Source organism: Harpia harpyja, chromosome 6 (assembly GCF_026419915.1).
Source record: "Harpia harpyja isolate bHarHar1 chromosome 6, bHarHar1 primary haplotype, whole genome shotgun sequence".
Lineage (NCBI taxonomy): Eukaryota > Metazoa > Chordata > Aves > Accipitriformes > Accipitridae > Harpia > Harpia harpyja.
Genome location: NC_068945.1, coordinates 49977538 through 49995575, shown reverse-complemented (window position 1 = coordinate 49995575; position 18038 = coordinate 49977538). Strand labels below are relative to the sequence as shown.

At 40.2% G+C, this 18038-nt stretch overlaps 1 protein-coding gene across 1 annotated transcript; it reads right to left on the bottom strand.

Annotated features, from left to right (window-relative positions):
* Positions 1-407: 407 nt before the first annotated feature.
* ALG12 (ALG12 alpha-1,6-mannosyltransferase) lies at positions 408-17983 on the bottom strand. Its single transcript, XM_052789863.1, has 10 exons — positions 17856-17983; positions 13534-13723; positions 13247-13379; positions 12541-12714; positions 10974-11168; positions 9590-9693; positions 8886-9109; positions 7981-8150; positions 7707-7782; positions 408-3655 (listed from the first exon to the last, which is right to left on the bottom strand). Exons 1-10 carry the CDS (start codon positions 17966-17968, stop codon positions 3424-3426), a joined length of 1611 nt encoding a protein of 536 aa, XP_052645823.1. The 5' UTR covers positions 17969-17983; the 3' UTR covers positions 408-3423.
* Positions 17984-18038: the final 55 nt, after the last annotated feature.

The following is an 18038-nucleotide window of genomic DNA, read 5'->3' as shown; positions in this document are numbered from 1 at the left end:
CTACTTTGTGAACTGGAGGTTGTTCCTTGATCTTTGGTTCTTTTAGTTCTTGATGGGAGAGTGATCTGTTTAACCCTGTTTTGAAGCAGATTTACTTTCAGCATCCAAAACCGTCCTCTATCACCGAGTTCCACAACTTTTTTCATGCAATTACTTTATTTAGTTTTGCAACACAGGGTGTCTTAAATCTCAGGCTGTAAGACAGTGATTATTCACCATCTCTGGGTGAAATGACATGGTGACATGTTTGTGTCCAAATCATTTGTTAGCCTTGCTCTTTACAGGAATAAATGCTGCTTGTAAGAAATTAAGTCAAACTTCAAAAGGCAATGCATGATCCTACGCAACGTTTGACCTTTGGGGAATTTAACAAGACATCCTAAAATAAATCTCATTCTACAGCAGCATTATACATGTTAAATGCATTTTATTTACAACTGCATTCTGTGTTTAAATGTCATAGATGTAACAATTTATGGATGGACTCTTCTATGTCTTTTGCTTTATTCAGGTTAATTCAGCCCTCAATTATTTGAATATGCTCACCCTATTTCTGTTTTTATTAAGAAAAGCTATATTCTAAGCTAGGGTTGTTTGTAATCAGTCAAGACAAAAGGAATTTTTCTTTTAAGAACCTGAATAGTCATGAGAAATGTATGACTTTAAAGTCCCTTCAGACTTCCACCAAATAAGTTTTCATGGTGTCTCCCTTACTTGCACCGTTCATGCAGTAACTTGAGGCTTCCCCCTATGCCCCCACCCCCCAAATGCAGAAGAATTTGTAATGCCCCACTTCAACTTTATAGAAGGGGCGAGACTTCCTTAGTGCCCTCTTACATCTAAGGGAAGTTAAACCCACACTTTGTTTCTTCCATGCAAATAAATACACTGAATGTTAATCTATATTAAAGGAGAAAATAAGCTCTACGTTTCTTGTGGAGCTAAAGACAGACAACACAGGCCTTGGAGACAAGAAGATTCATTTAAGAGGAAGGAGATGGCTTTAGTTTTATTCCAAGGACTGTTTGTTTATTGAAAGCAATCGTTGGGGGGAAAAACTGCAGTAATCTTCATCCCAGTTTGACAGCTGCCCCTTCTTATTCCAGGTGTGGGCTACCATAGACCATAAATATTATGTCAGAGGGGTTACCCGTGCTGTCACAGACGTCATACAGCCACTGGTGCTATGGTGCTGCATGCACTGCACGGGTCGTGATCTATTCCTCCGTCTACAAACCCAAACAGGTTGCAGATCTTAAACTTGGCACTTTTCAAGAACCATATATGCAGAGCAAGATGCAACGGGAACTAAACAAACTTCAGACACTGTTCAAAACTGCAATCCAGGATCTCTTTCCTGCCTCTTTCTATGTATTTTACCTTTCTCTACCCCAAGCAAATACACTAAACAGGCCAATTTGAGCTGATGGCTTCTATTTTCATCAGCAGTGAGGCTGTGAGCAGTAGTACACACTACCACAGCTGAACACCATCGCTGGTGTAAAAGTCAGTCAGTCCAACAGGTAGCACCCAGACACCAGAACCAAAGTCTGTGGAAGGTTCCAATCAGCCACATGGCTGACATTCAGCAAGATTAAACTCTTCAAATGCCTCATGTCCACGTACTCAGTGCCACTTCAGGCATTAGCTTGATATGCCGATGCTGCAAGCATAATAGTCCTAGGTTTCCTCTGTAGTTAACAGAAGCAACTTTCTGCAGAGGGAGTCTGACAACCAGGGATTTGGAAAGCTGGAGTAACTACACACCTAACTTCACTATTGCAGACATTTGTCCATGCTTGGGCAGGATAAATTTTAGTTCAGGTTCTCAAACTGTGGATTACAGTGTGTGGGGAGTTACATAAAGTCAATGATTAGGCTTAATGTAAGGGCCTACATCCTCACTCAGAAGTTTTCCTTTGTATTGTTCCAAATTCTCAATTTGCACATGTACTTCCTTCTGTCTCGTGAATTGTTTGATATTCAAATTGGCTGTAGAGGAAGCTGAATTTTTGTCCAAAGACAAGTCAAGTAGATAATACTTGAGTGATTTCAATTTCAAGAGCAACCAGAGACTGGACCAACAAGTTCTGCAGGTTGCCTTTGCCAGATCTGCTCAGCCTGAGGAAGCATGCGCAGCAGCAACAGCCACCCACGGGGGGGGGGGAGCAGGTTCCACCCCACCAGATCAGTTCCTCTGATACATCATCTGAAGGATAAAAAGAAAACATGGTCCTAAAAACTGAAACATACATGGGTAAAGGTAGTTCCTGAATGAAGCACACTTTAAAAAAACCCCCAAAACCCAAACCACTTTATTCAATAAGGATTTTTACTCGAGTTTTCAGTCAGCAAGGAATAGTTTTCTGCCTATGACTGTTTCAGCAATACTGATTTTTTACACTAATGGAGCTCCTGTCACATTACAACTGGCCCTAACCAAAATTCTAACTTTTTTTCCTTAGTTTACCCCTGAACTTGTTTCATTCACCAATCTAGGCAGACATCCTTAACAAAAACATCTAATAAAGGAGACTACAGAACATGCTATCTTATTCTAGTTTATAGAATGCAACCCATGGCATATTAGATTATTCCTTTCCAAATGGACTACTAAATAAAGAAAGGAAAACAGCACCTATCTTCTTAAAAGTGTATTCAAGTGAATATTTTCATAGGTAAATTTTTGCACTGCAAATTAATATCATTACAGCAGAAGAGGGGAACATTATTTTTAAAATTCTTTTTCATGTGAAATCCAAGTTGCTGCTTATTCATGAAGTGCTGGAATAAAGATAACCATCCTTTAATGCTCAAATCTGTTATGAGATAGTGCTCGTCAAAAGGTCCAACTGCTTTTTAAGTGAATCTTTCACTTTAATTAGCTTGGTAGCCTACAGGGCACAATTAGGTATTGTGATGAAGCTACAATGACTGTGGCTTTCCTATGTTGATAACATCATTAAGTTTCACAGAGGCAATCTGACAACTGAAGGGGTTACAATCCTGCAGATACATCAAGTAATACATCTTTGCACACATAGATTACATATCAAACTATTGCTGTAGCACAAACCTGTTCCATTATGTATCTTATATAGGACAATTAGGACATACCTGCACTACATGATGAAACAGCTACCCAAACCAAGTAGACAGGTTTTACTTAATACCACTAAACTTGTAGGTAGCCTCTCTCAAACATATCTAACAATACAACTCAGTATTAGAGTATATATTGACTAGGAATGCGTTGTAATATTTATGTAAGAAACAGGATGGAGCTAAATACCATTCAGTACAAAGATTTTCCGTGCCTTTCCACAGAAGTTGAATTGCAGTGCTGGAATGACAGTTTGCTGCTGTCTTAGATTATTCAGTCATCAGCAAAATTACATCAAAAGACTTACTTAAAATTCACAGTCAAGATGATAGAGGAAGTTTTTCCAACAGTACTAATTTTGGTTTCAAATTTAAAGTAAAAGGAGGTAGTGCAGTAAGGTTCAACCCAATTTTACTGATGCCAGGTATATTTGCCAGTGGCCTGTGGGTTGTCTTGTAATGTGATATCTGAAGAGGGTTTGTTTCCATCAGTATGTGAGTGTAAGAAAACATCAACTGGTCTCCTGGTTTAACATCTTCTCTTTTGTCATACCTGTAAAGAATAAAGAAGGCTTATTTACGTTCCTCTCTTTACATATTAAACATCTCCATTATCACAAGGGCATGTAGCATCCAAGATGAAACACAAAAGGAACTGTAACATTCTCAGTTATATCTCTTGATTAAATAACCTAGTACTGAAGGAGGAAATAGTATTTTTGAAAAGTTTAGGTAGCCAGTCATTCCACGCAAGTCTTTCTGCTGCTACTGTGATATAAATCAGGACTCCTAGAAAACTTCTCACTAGTCCTCTATTTGAGTTCTGTGGAGAAAGGACACATCAAAGTCTAAGACTGTAGAAAACTGGACTCATTTTTAAGTTTTACTCTACAAGAATTGTGGTTTGGATAAGTGTGGGGTTTTTTTGGTTTTGTTTTTCTTTTTTTTTTAATTGAGAAAAAAAAAGTTATGAGGCACTTTAGCAGAAAACTTTCTCTTCCGGTAGTTATACATTAAAGTAGGAGCCTCAGAGAATAGCAGGGAGAATAATTCCTTGAACACTGTAGGAAAGAAAGAACAGCCTGGCAATTACAGTATTAACTTGGCACTTGTATTTCTGGGTTCAGTTCCCTGATCGACTACATGTTTAGGCAGGTCACTTTGGGTCAGCTTTTATAAACCTGTTTAGGTACCTAAATATATATAAATTATATATTTAAAAAATTATATAAGTAGTAACTAGTGAGTTCTAAAACTATTTAACATGTACACTTACTTATTTCTTAAAAGGAGTTATATTCAATCTAGCCATAGAGGGAATTTACAGGCTGAGAAAACAAGTGACTTAAGCATTTGGCAGGGATGTGAAAGATCTAGGTTCAGTCACTCTCTGTGTGATCTAAGCCCAGAACTTAAGTTTGTTATCTCACAGAGCTGTATGAACCTCTATAATTTTCTAGAAATTGAGATAGTTCTCCCTCACTGTCTCATGAAGACACGGTTCTATTTCGCAATAGTTAGTTATTCATTCACTGAAGAGAGTCAGGTGGAATTTATAGCCCAAGGGTTAGGATGCTCATATTGGACATGGCAGCCTGATTGAGTCCGCAATCCAACAACTTCAAAGGGGAAGAATAAGGTAAGTCCACCCCAAAACACTCCGTAGACCACTGTTAAGTGTGCTTCCAAAAACGGGAGACCTGGATTCAAATCTTTGCTCTATATCCCAGAAAAACATTCTACACTAATGCTGGGCAACAGTCCAGAAGACAAAGGTTAAGATGGAGGTTACTTACCTTTAGTTTATGACAAGACAGTCTTTGGCATCTAACTATAAAAGCGTGTCCATGCACTGTAACCCAAGCAAAGAGCAGTGCCTGGTTCTTCACCCTTTCTATTGCCCTTTTCTCTGAAGTGTTTTCTACCAGCTTTTGGAGCTCCTATTCTTAGGCACCTGATTCCTCCCATGCATTTCACAAGCAACTTACTCAAGGCTGTGGCTTTTCTTACAGGCATGGACACTGGTAGAGAAGTGTGTAATCCCAACTCTACACACTCTTAAATGCACCTAGATGCAGCCCGGATTTACTCCTTTTGCCACATGTGTCTTTGCAGGCCTGGCCTCTCATCTGCCTGAATTCTCTGTGAAAAACTGGAAACAATATCAATTTATATTTTTACAACACTCCCTGACATAGCAGTCATTAATGTTTAAGATATTTAAAGCAAGTACTCTACAGCGAACTAGAGGATTTGTGTGGATTGTTAACTAAAATTTTGGCAACCCAGAACAGACCCTAGGCTGACAGAATCCAGAGGTGTCAATAAATGCACCATATAATGCAGAATTAGACTTTGCACACTAACTTCATCTGCTATTTCCAAAAAGATCGCAATACCACTTAGGATGGTACATGCATCCAAACTGGCAGAAGGAATGTCCTACTTCATAACAACTTTACCAACTACTAGTTTTGCATTTTCTTCATCAGCAAATAAAGGGCCTTTCATCTGGCTTCAAGCATCTCTGGATTTTATTATTTTTAAATACTTTAAGCTTACACAGCATATTTATTCCTGGTTCAAAGAGACTGCACTAATTGAAGACAAGACTGTAACACCTGTCCTGTGTAAGAACCTGCATCAAGCTTCTTTCAATCACCCTTTGAAGAAAAATAATAGATCACTTGCATTTTTCTTGAGGCAAATAGATCTAATCTGAGCACACCACCAAAAGCTGTTAACTCTAAGACACTTATTTATAGATTGTAGTTAGTTAGTTAGAAAGATGTATTGTTAGTTAGAAAGATGAATCATCAGCCTTCATAGCCACTCTCCATAAATCTGTTTTCACCTGATGTACACATTCTATGAAGATGGTAAATGAGTTTTCTCATTTTCAGACCCATCTGAAAGGCTGTCACTTCCTTGGAAAAAGAGAAAATGGACAGCTGGTGCTACTAAACTTTGCATTACTGTGCTGTGTCATGGTTTAACTCTATTAACTCTATCCCAGCCAAAACCAGGACATGCTGTCAAAGTGGTAGTCCCGTGTATGATGCTTAGTTGTGAATTTTGCCTGATTTTTTCAATGTGAAACTTTATGGTGAATCAGCCCTTCCTTGAGGCTTTTTTATGATGAGTAAAGATAAAAGTGAGAGAGACAAACTGCTCTGTAGCTGCAACACTATGAAACAACCATCAGTGACAGGAATATTATTCGTTTACCTTCCAATCCCACTACACTACAGCCTTGCAAGCCCAAAACAATCCAAAACCCACCACCCTCAAAAAGCTCATGGAAATTAAGAATTGTATTTAGAGAGTAGAGTTGTATTCAGAGTAGTGTGTGTACTTAAGTATATTCAAAAAACAAAGACTGGAACATTTTAGCTGTCATGTGTGTTCTATCACTTGTACTCTAATAGTTTAATGTCTCCTGATTGTTGATGGCTTAAGACTTTCTCTAGACTGAACATGCAAAAAACAATTTGAAATAAACATTGGATTGGTAACTGTGAAGGCAATTCAGCTTTAAACTGTCCAGACCATCACAATAGTATGAGAGAGTATGGAAATAAAATAAGACCTAGCAAGCTCGTTGGTTTTTATAATTCCCCCAGAAGCATACTTTTTTTTTTCCCTTCTCCCCCTTTACTTCCCAAATGCTTTTATCTCTAAACATACCAATAATTAAATTATGTTTGTTCATCTGATCCTGAAGACTGTAACTGGGGAAAAAGAACTCCATGCTCAGAGTACTTCTTAAATCAAAATCTGCTTGTATTGCTTTTGTTTTGTGCAAGTATGAAGTGAGGCTTTGTGTCACTTTCTGCTGAATCATTTTCATTAAGATCACATTTTAAATTAGAAACGTACACTTCAGCTGAAGAGGTAGGCCTAAGAATCAGAAAGGTGACTTTTTTTTGGTCTGCATCCTGAAAAGCAAACAATGCCGTCCCACAAATGTCTCCTACTATTCATTTCAAAATTCTGATTCTTAAAACTGTTGTACATCACTACTGGTCATGGTAACAAAGCATTCAACTGCTTTCTCTCAGAGCCAATGGACGTGACCGATAGTCCACAACAGCAGCCATCAACGCAATCTATGTGAAGGACATTCCACATAAAAATAGACTTTGTATATTAATATGCAGATAAGCCTCACATCATTCAAATACAAACAAAATGAGAAGATACCCCCACAATTATATACACTGTTCTGCCAAGAGCAGAGAAGTGTTCATCTACAGCTGTGTTTTACGAGATCTAGTGAGATGTCAAATGTAGCTGCATTAAAGATATTGGTGTTTTAGTAAGCTAACAATTTTTTTGCACTGTTTCTGATGTCTTTTAAAGATTCTATGCTATTTAGGCAAACCAGAACCAACCAAAACAATTAAAAAAAGTTGCAGTGCTCTATTTCTGAAATGGCAGCACTGCACATATCAAAATTCTCTGAAGATTCACATTGTTCTTGACCTGGCTTAATAAATATGCTGTACCAGAAACAGTATCTGTGATGCTTGCCCCTGTGCATATACAAAAAAGGAAAAAGCAGGCTCCTGTCTTCAGATCAAAATACCTCATTCATAACATACCTCCAATCTGAATTGATTTCTAGAAACCGAGAAACTCCTGTTTGTGCTGCAGCCACATCAATATGAACAGAGACATCTACAGAAACAAAGAAAACAAAGTACAATTTCAAAATTCTTCTAAGAACACTCTGATTAATAAATTAACAAAATAGTAACAGAAAACATGCATGTAAATAGTGTGAAGTAGTAATATCCAATACATGTAAAGATACACTAGCAGAAAAAAAAATGCAATTGAAATTAGGCTAACATACCTCAAGCCAGCTTTACATACCTGCTGTTGAAGGTACCAACTCATGCAACTTCTGAATTGCCACTCCTCCAGGATAATTGAAATGTGAAACATATAAAGATGTTGCTGAATAAGCAGCATTAACTAGAAGATGCATTATAACAAAGAAAGATCCAAGTTTGTACAGCCAAGATTTCCGGTAGTTATTCAGACTGTTGAGGGGGGAAAAAAAAGAGTAAGAATAAACTGTTATTTTTCTTTCATACTGGTCATTGACTATTGTGACAGAGCTTTTACGAAAACTGCACTGCTAGATAATAAAGATTAATGCAAACTTTATTACGATCGTGTGTATGGAATGCATACAAATTAGAATATTCTCATTAATAAAGCTAATAAAAGCTCATCAAGAAAGCTAAGTATTTCTGTGTTTAAAACCTTTAGCTATGAACGTATTCTCTTTCAAAGAATTTCACAATTTAACTTCAATGTGTTTACTCAAAATACGCAAGTTTAACTATTTAATACAAACTCCACATTTCATGAGCCCCACCTGTGCATTAAACTACCTCCTAAGGTAAGTTGTGTTAACAACACAGTAGTACACTGGAATGTATCTTTTTCTCTGGTGGATAAAATAAACTGAATTGTAACAGCGTAACAGTAAAATCAGGGCTCTATTCTTGACACTGACCCAAACTGTCAAATGGTCCTGCCAAATCATTTAACTTTCCTTTGTCTCCATTTCCCTCATTAGTCAAATACGTACAGTGATACAGACCTCCTTTCTAAAGCGTATGAAGATCTCAAATCCAAGAGATTTGAGAAGATCTGAAGATCCAGACTCCAAGATAAAAAGAAGTGCATAAAAACAGTAATAATAGTTTTGCTTTTCTTTTGCATTTTCAGAGAAGGAAAAAAAAAACAAAACAGAATTTTGAACTTACATTCGTGAGCACATTTTAGCAGCCACTATGTTGAAGACAGGGAAAGTATATATGATAAAACGCAGCTCTTTGTGTGGGAGAAATGAATACAAGAAAATAAAGCCCAGTGCTGGCAAAAGTAGTATCCGAGTTCTCTTTTCTGCTACACCTAAAGGTACAAATACAATGCTGCATCCCAAAGCACGAGGCAGGGCTGAATAGAAATACCACAAGAAGGGGGAGGTCTTCAAGGTGAAAAGGAGAGTTAAGGATGCTTTCACTGCTGACGAGTAAAGTAACTATTCTTTACAGTAGCACATGCAAATTTTGCAAATATGCAGTATACTTTATATGTATCGCATTCTTCCAGGCATTTGGGCTTCTGCCTTACCCTTTGAGAAATAAAAGCAGTTGCGTAACTACATTCACATCACCCAACATCAAATGGTGCTAATGATGAGCAACCTGAAAAACCAAGGGGAAGAAACCTGGCTTTAACATTGGTAGAACACAAAGAAGCAAGAAGGAACAGTCAGCAGAGGAAAGTTAAAATTTACAGAAAGATCTAAGAAACAGACATTGTCTCATAAGCTTCAAATAATGAAATACTAGATGAAAGGTAGAATTTAACACTGTAAGTGAGTCTCAGGAATAGGTTACATCAAGTCTTCGCTTTGGCTGGTAGTGTTCAATAGGTCTTTTTCCCTGGGTGTTTCAAAGGATACTCCCCAGTTGGAACTTCTGTTCAAAATTGTGTTATACCAGAGCACTTTCCCCTCTGGCCACACAAGTTGCCTCCAAAATAGAGAATCCACAGCAACTGTTAGCCCTAAAAGAATTAAAAGAAATACAAGTCTGCGTGAATTAAAAACTAGGGAAAAGCAAACTAGCACATCCAAATTGCACATTTACTGATGAGATCAGCATAAACTGGAACACGCATTGTAAGCCTCACCCAAAGCCACAGAGAAGGCTGAATCTGTCTGTCTTGCAGTGGAAATGCAGGGGAGGGAGGCACTTCTTAATAGAAGCACGTTAGATAGGAATCTGATTGAGATTCGCCCCACTCCAACCCCAGGTGTGAAAAGCAGTGGTTTAATTAGTTTGTTTCAAAAGAATATTAGAGCATTAAATTTAATGAATGGTAATAAACCCAGGTTAACTTCAAATGGTACTAAATGGATTTTTATTGTAAAGCTAGTAAGTTAAGATAAACAATCTCTAGAAGTTTGCTACTGTTTATTAGGTGTGAGGGAAGGAGGGTAAGGGATGAAAGGCAAAAAGACAGAAGAGTAGCCAATCCATCAGCCCCATCTCTTCCACTCAGCTCTGTGAAAACTGCGCTGGTATTTAAGAAGTTTGCCCAGAGACGGAATGGGAGTACCAGTGACTAATTCCCATTGGACCTCCAAACTCTTATGCTGCGAGGTGCCTCCAAATGCACATGGCATGATCTTACTGTTTCTACTGCCCATGCTGTGGAAGGAACAGCACACTACTAGAGGTCATCATCAGGCATCTGACAACAGCATTTTTAATTACGTAGCCTGGCAGAGAAGCTTAGAGTATTTACATGCATATGCACGAGCCTTCCATGGATCGGTAGAGACAAGGAGATTTTTCAACCTCTCTAGCATGGATAATCACTTAAGCTATTAAAATTAATGTAATAAAGAAACAGAGCTGAACTGTGACTCTCCCTACAACCTTCTTGCTCAGTATCCCTGTCTGTCACACTGTTGTATTTTATCCTGGGACTCAGCTTATCGTCACAGCAATAGATACTACAGCTAATAATGCAGGTGTAGCTACAGCCAGGTACTAATTATACTAAAGTCAGCTTGCATGTCTAAGCCTTTTTAAGACCAGGACATCATACTGTAAGCATCTAAAGGTGGGAGTCACAGTATCTTTCTACTGCTCCATGCACACCTATTTCCTCACATGGAAATTTTCAAAGAAATAAATACCCTTGTCATATTACTAGAAAATGGAATCAGATTTAAAAAAAAAAAAAAAAAGGCCTAAGGGCCAGGTCACCAGAGAAGTCAGTCCAGATTTCTGTTGAATTTACTATGTGGCATTTGTTTTTTCCAAGCAAATACTTACCCAACCAAAAAATTCCAGCAGGAACAGCATGGGAAAGCACCTTGAATATGGAGATTCTTTTAGTTAATAACGTCACCAGGAGCATGAGGCCTAAGAAGATGCAGAGCTCTGATCTGAAGACTATAATTGCCAAAGCTGAGAACCAAATGAATGGCCTTTGCTTTTGCTGTATCCAAAACGTCAATGCCAGGAGCACTGCAAAAATAAAGCAAGCACACTGTCTCACACACTGAACTATTCGTTTTCTAAAGGGCAACACTTTTCTCAATACTAGTGTCTTGTTCCTCTAAGTTCCCACCAATGCCCTCTTGGTCTTCATACCATTTCTAGCCCAGAAATTCTTCCTCTGTTAGAGAAATGTAATTTGGAATAATGCACAACTTTCTACTGTTGATGCTTAAGTAATTAGGAAAAGTATAACCACAGAAGGAACACGTGGGAACTCTTCCTAGACAGTATATTTAATAGCCTTTGGGTAAAAAAACCCAAACAAAAACAAACCCCAAAACCTTAAGGGAGTACTAAAAACCTTTCAAACTAAGATTCATAATTATTATTGCTCAGTATCAGCTGAAGAATTATTCTCTTGGCTGAGTATATCCTGTGTTCATGATAACAGCACCCCATTTCAAATATGAAAAAGAGACTACAGACTACCGCTCAGGGAGAAGAGCTATAAATCCATTTGCACGGTTAGCTGGAGACACACCGTAACTCTACAGATGAAGTTGCCTCTACTTTTTCCACAGTTTATGACTACACAGTAAAGTGGTCATGATCCTAAGGAAAATGTATGAAATATTAATAGTACAAAACCATGAAGCAACTTGTATTTTTTAATACCTGCAGAAATTATCCGAGTTATTACTACACAGTGTTTATCTGACAATTCAACTGCTTTTTGTTTTGTTTTTCAGTTCTGATCTAGACAGGTTCTTATACCAACCTCATGATTTTATTAGTTGAACAACTTGCACTGAAGCATTAAGTGACTATCTGTCACATGTGGTTAATCTTCCCTCTCATCATCTCTAGGGAAAAACTGTATGTGTAAAGTAATGTTTTGACTTTGATTTTTTTTTTTTTTCCCCTTAAGTGTACAAACTCCTACATTTGTAGATAACTCCAGAAGAGGAAGGTGGAGAGGTTGCGGTGGGAGTTTGTTCCACAGTCTCATGAGAAAGCTGTTTCCTGTGTAGACAAACTTCACAGTTTTTTGTTTTTTTTTTTGAACTGCAGGCGTACCTACTGCCTTTTCAATAGTTCTATGTTTTATGCATCAGGTATGTGTACCCAAACCTTTAGTTAATCAAAGCCATCTGACAAACTTCACATATACTCAGATTCAATAAAACTTAATTCAATGGTCATTGTAAACATATACGGTAAAAAAAAAAAAAAAGAAAGAAATCACATCTGCTTAAGTCTTCTAGTCTTGCTACCACACAATTTAATCAAGCACATATATTATTTGTCTATGTCTGACCTCACGTTTTCTGTGCTTTAGCTACTGACATATTTGAGAAGAATTTTTATATTTTAAAATTATTGCTATGCAAATACTTACCAAAAGGGAGTGCAAACACATTAGGGAGGGTTCGTGTACAGTAAAACATCAAATGAAACTGAGTAACAGTGATGAGACAGAAGACTGTTGATGTAGTTGCTCCAAACTGCTTTCTAACTTCTTTCTGCAACTTCCATAATGTGTAAATCACACTGAGCCCCAAGCTTCCTCGGACTATTAGAAGAATAAAAATGGGAATTAAGAGTAATACCGGACGGATCGCCAACGAACAACCATGTTACATAACGTAACGGGAAGAAGTTATGAAGAATAATACTGAAGATACCACAATATAACCCACTTCAAAGAAAAAAAAAAACAAACCCAAACCTCCCCATTAGTTTGTTTATTTTAATCCACCTTTAACTCGTCTGATACTTTTGCACAAAGGTCAATGCTCCTATGCCCAAGTTAGTATTTTCTGAAGTGTACACGGAAGCACGCATGGGAGCGTGTTCTCCGAAGACACTTGCTTTTTCTAAACTGTCTGACATTTGTTAGTACCCACTTTCTCTGTGCTGTTAGTTACCCCAAAGAGGGGGTGGAACTGCCATGCTAGCTTTAAGTACCGACAGTCTGCAAAATCCCTCATTAAGGAAAACAGTATCACATTTTAACCACTAATCCAAACACTGAACGTTAAAACAATGTCACCCATTAGTCCAGTAGTAAAAATCTGTATTCTCATGATTTAAAGTTCTCATACCTATCAGCTGCGAGTAGAACTTGGACATTCTTAGCACAGAAAGTACATATATAGCTGGGCTGGAAAGAGCAGCAATAAAAATTGGTCCAAGGAACGTTCTTGGGACAACTCCAGGAAATTCATGATGGTCATACTGCAAAAAGGAAAATCTAAGTAAGACAGGCAAATCAGAAACAAAGGAAAACTGGGATAAATCATATTCACATTGCATTTGCCCTACTCATATAGCATGGAATTGCAATCTTTAATAACAGTGTCCAAGAAAGAATACCTTCTTTCGAATTTACCTTATCCAAGTCCAGTTGGTGGTACACCACATCATGGATAGCTTGTAGGTTAAAGCTTTCCTCCACTTTTGTAAAAGGACAGACAGTTAAATGAACAAAGGCCACAACAATAATCAGCAGCAGCAATGGGAACGACCGCCCACTCGAGCTCCTCTTCTGAGCCATACTGGGTTTGAAATTCACGTATATTCTATTATTATTAAAAACATAATTAAAAGAAAATACATTAGTAACACGGTATAAAGTGTACAAACAGAAAAAGAGAGATTGATAATGCAAGGAAAACTTACTACAGTACTGTAAAAGTTTAAACAAAGGCTAATAAATTAAATAATCCATCCAATTTTTTTTATACATTCAGTAAACTGAGTAGATAGCCAAAAAAGTATTCAGACAGCATTTCAGGATTTATGCCACCTTCTGTAAAGATTTTAGTTTTCACCTAGAAAAACTCAGACAACATAGACCCAACTTAACAGAGTATTTCCCTTTGCATTCTATACTGCCACCACTGCCGAGAGTGCCACCTCAATTACGTCTGTGCTTTGCAGGAGAGACAGCTTTGTAATTTACTCTCGCTTTAATCGCACACTGGATTTACACATGATCTTTCGAACACACTCTCTCATTTGTCTAGGACTCTGAAACTAGTGGGAGAGGAACCACAAGGATGAGAAATTGCTCAGAACAGAGCACTTCAACCTTTTGAGTCTGCTGGTGGCTAGGTCCAGACTCGTCATGTGAAGGACGAGTCCCCTTCAGCACCCACACCATGTGTCATCATGGCCCGAGATGGTCTGAACCCCATCCTTCCTACTGCTACCCAGAAATGAAGGCCATCTCTCCCTAGTGCTCAGTTTCACAACACTGCGCTGAGCCATTCTTATGGTAGTGCTTCAAATGTATGTTACGATGATGATAAAATCACATGTCCAGGTGACGCCAGAGCAAATAAAGCATAGGTACTGTCATGGGTAAACAGCTCATCTTTTCTAGTTTCAGATTACGAACCAGTAAAAAACAAAACAAAGTTATTTTCCATGGCCATTTCCAGCAAAAACATGGTAATCTACTTCACATTCTTTTAATTTAAGCTTCCCAGTTTTTGTTAAGTCTACAATTTAATGAAAGACAAGAGATTTTGGTTATTGTTATTCTTGTTCTGTTCTCACAGAAACAAAGCTTTAAAAATAGCACCTGTGAGGTACAACTGGGGTTTTGGTTAGAGATATTTTCTCCCATGTTTTGGTCTAAATATGTCCATCAAACAGATGTAACACAGTTGGCAGATGTGCTAGGATCATGTAGCAACTGCCTCCTCAAGTCACCTTTTCCTGAACTGATGTTTGTCCTGCTCATTAGTAAAAATAAAGAGTGAGCTAACGTTCCTCATTTGCACAGCTAACACCAATAAATCCCCAAATTTGTGTACTTCCTGTAAACTGCATGCATCCCCATATTATTTATATGCATCACTGGCTGCACCTCTTTTTCTCATAATTGTTGCTGTTACAGACTGTAACTGAAGCTCTAACTCTGGGCTCAAAGACAGAGTTCTGTGGCAGGTCCTCAAGACTTTTGGCTTGTTTTGCGACGTTAAGAGCCTCAATAAACACAACACACCAGGAAGTGCGAAGAAGTCTTTTTAATCTGTGCCTAGTACTACTTCTTTACAAGGATGGATAAAAATGGGTTATGCTACGATGGAATCCTTCTTCCACAGCAGCAGTAAAAGACGTATGGGACTGCCATCAGGAGCACCTCAAGAAGTGTTTGGCAGGAATTAAGCCTCTGCACGTGATAATTCATCTTGCACAAGTTCTTGTCTGTAGAAAGCTCTCTCGCTGAATTCTTCCAATACACACAGAGGCATCTCACATTTCTGGCCAAACTTACCTGAGTGAAAAATAGACTCTGAAGGATCAATCCACCGCTGCATATAGCAACACAGGCATTTGAGTAGCTTGTGCCATGTGAAGTAGCATGTAATACACCAGCACGGTAGGTATTCCTCACTCCCAATTCACAGCTTCTTAACATTTCAGGTATTTTAGGACAATGAATCCTTGTAAAAGGATCCAAGTGCCAAGAAACTCTATTTTTTCCTTCTTAACGATTATCAGTTGTATAATAAAAAGATGTTACCTTCACCTATAAATATGGCATTCATTATACCTTGACCACTCTACAATATAGCCTGCTCCTGACATCTTTAGCTGATCACATAAATAATCAGTTCCCAACTTCCTAAATCATCAGAATGACAGGGAAGCTACATATCCCATACACAGTTTATCTCAAGGCTTTTTTTTTTTTATCTTGTTGACTCCAATCCTTTTGTATGCCTGAAGAAAGTAAGCTTGCCAGCAAACTCATACATTTTGAAGATAATTACATGCATTATACATACTGAGATTCCCTGAAGGGAAACACGCTAGCAGATAAAAAAAACAAAGCATGAAGACAACACCTAGGTTTCTGAGATAGAGCCTAATAAATTTAGTGGTCTTGTCAAGACTCAAGATAACTTGCTCTGTCAAAAACTGATGCTGACAAACCTCAAAATTCAAGTGGAATTTATCAAGACAAGTAGACACTGTATTTGACGTTTAAAATAAATTTGCTATATATAGGCAAAATACTTGCAATTACAACTTTTATTCTTAAGTGCCAAAACCACAGAAACAGATTTTCACTTAATAAAAATATTTTAATAATGAAGGTTTGAGGAATACCGTAAGTGAATACAAATAGTTTTATCCATCATTAACGTTCTAACAACTTTAGAAGAATCTTTCTCGGACCTGTACCACAAAGCCACACTGACTGCCCCCCAAATGTCTATCTACATCAAGACTGAATCATAGAGGAGCGGAGATTTCCAACACATTCATCCCTTCCTGGGATTAAACTGGGTGAAAATAAATTGTTTTCTTACATTAAAAAAAAAAAAGGCCAAAGCGCTTTCATCAAAAATGGTTTATTCTGTTCCTATACTTTTTCTGTAGAAGTGTCATTAGTTCCAGCAACTGACTTTTTACTCCTCCCATGAAAAATCTACCATATTTAGCTCACTTATGTTTTTCAGACACTCTTCAGTACAAATAGGTTAGAGTCTGGCAGCCAAACTGTTGAATCTGTCTGCGGAGACTGCATTTCACTCCCTCACATGCTCCGTATGGAGCCATCTAAGCAGAACCACCAAGAGCCTCCCACTATAAGGTCCTCCCTCTTTGGCTTGATCCAGCTGTGGGGAAACCTATGTTGTATTATCTTCAATTTTCATGGCTTTTGCCCTGTGCTTTAACAGCTCTTCCAACTTTGCTCTCAAGCTAACTTTTGAATGAGGTCAGATTTAAAACCTGTAGTTGCTGGGATGGCTTTTTCTTCTTTTCTAAGAAGGAGCACGACAGTCGCTATTCTTATACACATTTCCTCATGACTGTGGGGACTGGCTAAAAACAGAAAAAAAAAAAACCGGACAAAAAAGAGAAAAGAGAGTTGAGGCAGGAAACGAAGCCTGGGACGGCACGAGCTACGAAGGTACGACGAAGCTATGTCGGAAACGCCACTCTTCGGACCGGGCGAGAAAGAAGCACACAAAATGCCCCCGACTCAACCCCCCCCGTCCCCCCCCGCCCCCGCAGCGTGCGCCCAGCGCTCTCTAGCGGCCGGCCCGCTGCAGGACGCCCGCCCGCCCGCCCGCCGCCGGCTCCCCGCGGGCGGCGCGGCCTCCTCCGCTCCCCGCCCGCCGCGAAGCCACGCCGAGCGCCGGCGACGGACGCGGGCCGTCGAACCCGCCGAGCCGGGGCGCTGAGGAGGGACGAGTCCCATCAGCCGGCGCCTCACGCGGGCTCAGCGTCACCCACCCCGTCAGGTCGCTGCTGGGCAGCCCTGGGGGGCGGCAGGACGAGGCCGCGACGTCACCCGCCGCCTCTGAAGACACCGGCACCGTCCCCGCGGCCGCACGGGACCCCCGCGGCGGAGGCCGGCCCGCCCGCCCGCCGGCCCCCTCAGGAGGCGGCTGCCCTGCCCTGCCGCGCTCCCTCCCGCCCCGCCGCCGCTACCGCGCCTCGGGAGGCGGAAGGCCGGGGCGGGGGGAACCCACCTGGCAGCGCCCCCGCCGCCCGGTCAGCAGCCGCCGCCCAGCGCCTCCGCGGGGGACGGGGCTCCCAGGGACGCCGGGTCGCAGCCGGGCTGCGGCGAAGGAACGGGGCCGTTGGCGGCCTCCCCGCTGCCCCCTCCCGCGGCCGTTACCTCCCGTCCCGTCCCGCCCACGCCCGGGGGCGCAGCGCCCTCCGCCCGGCCCGGCCCGCACTCACCGCCCGGGCGTCCACGTGGCCGCCCCGCAGAGGGCACCGGCAGAAGAGGACGGCAGGCGGGAGGGGGGGGGAAACAGGCCCGTGCCCACGTGACCAGCTCTCTGGCCAGCCATATTAGGTGAGGGCAGAGCGAGGCCCCGGCAGCAGAGGGACTCCCAGGCGCCTGCCAAATACAAATGGCGG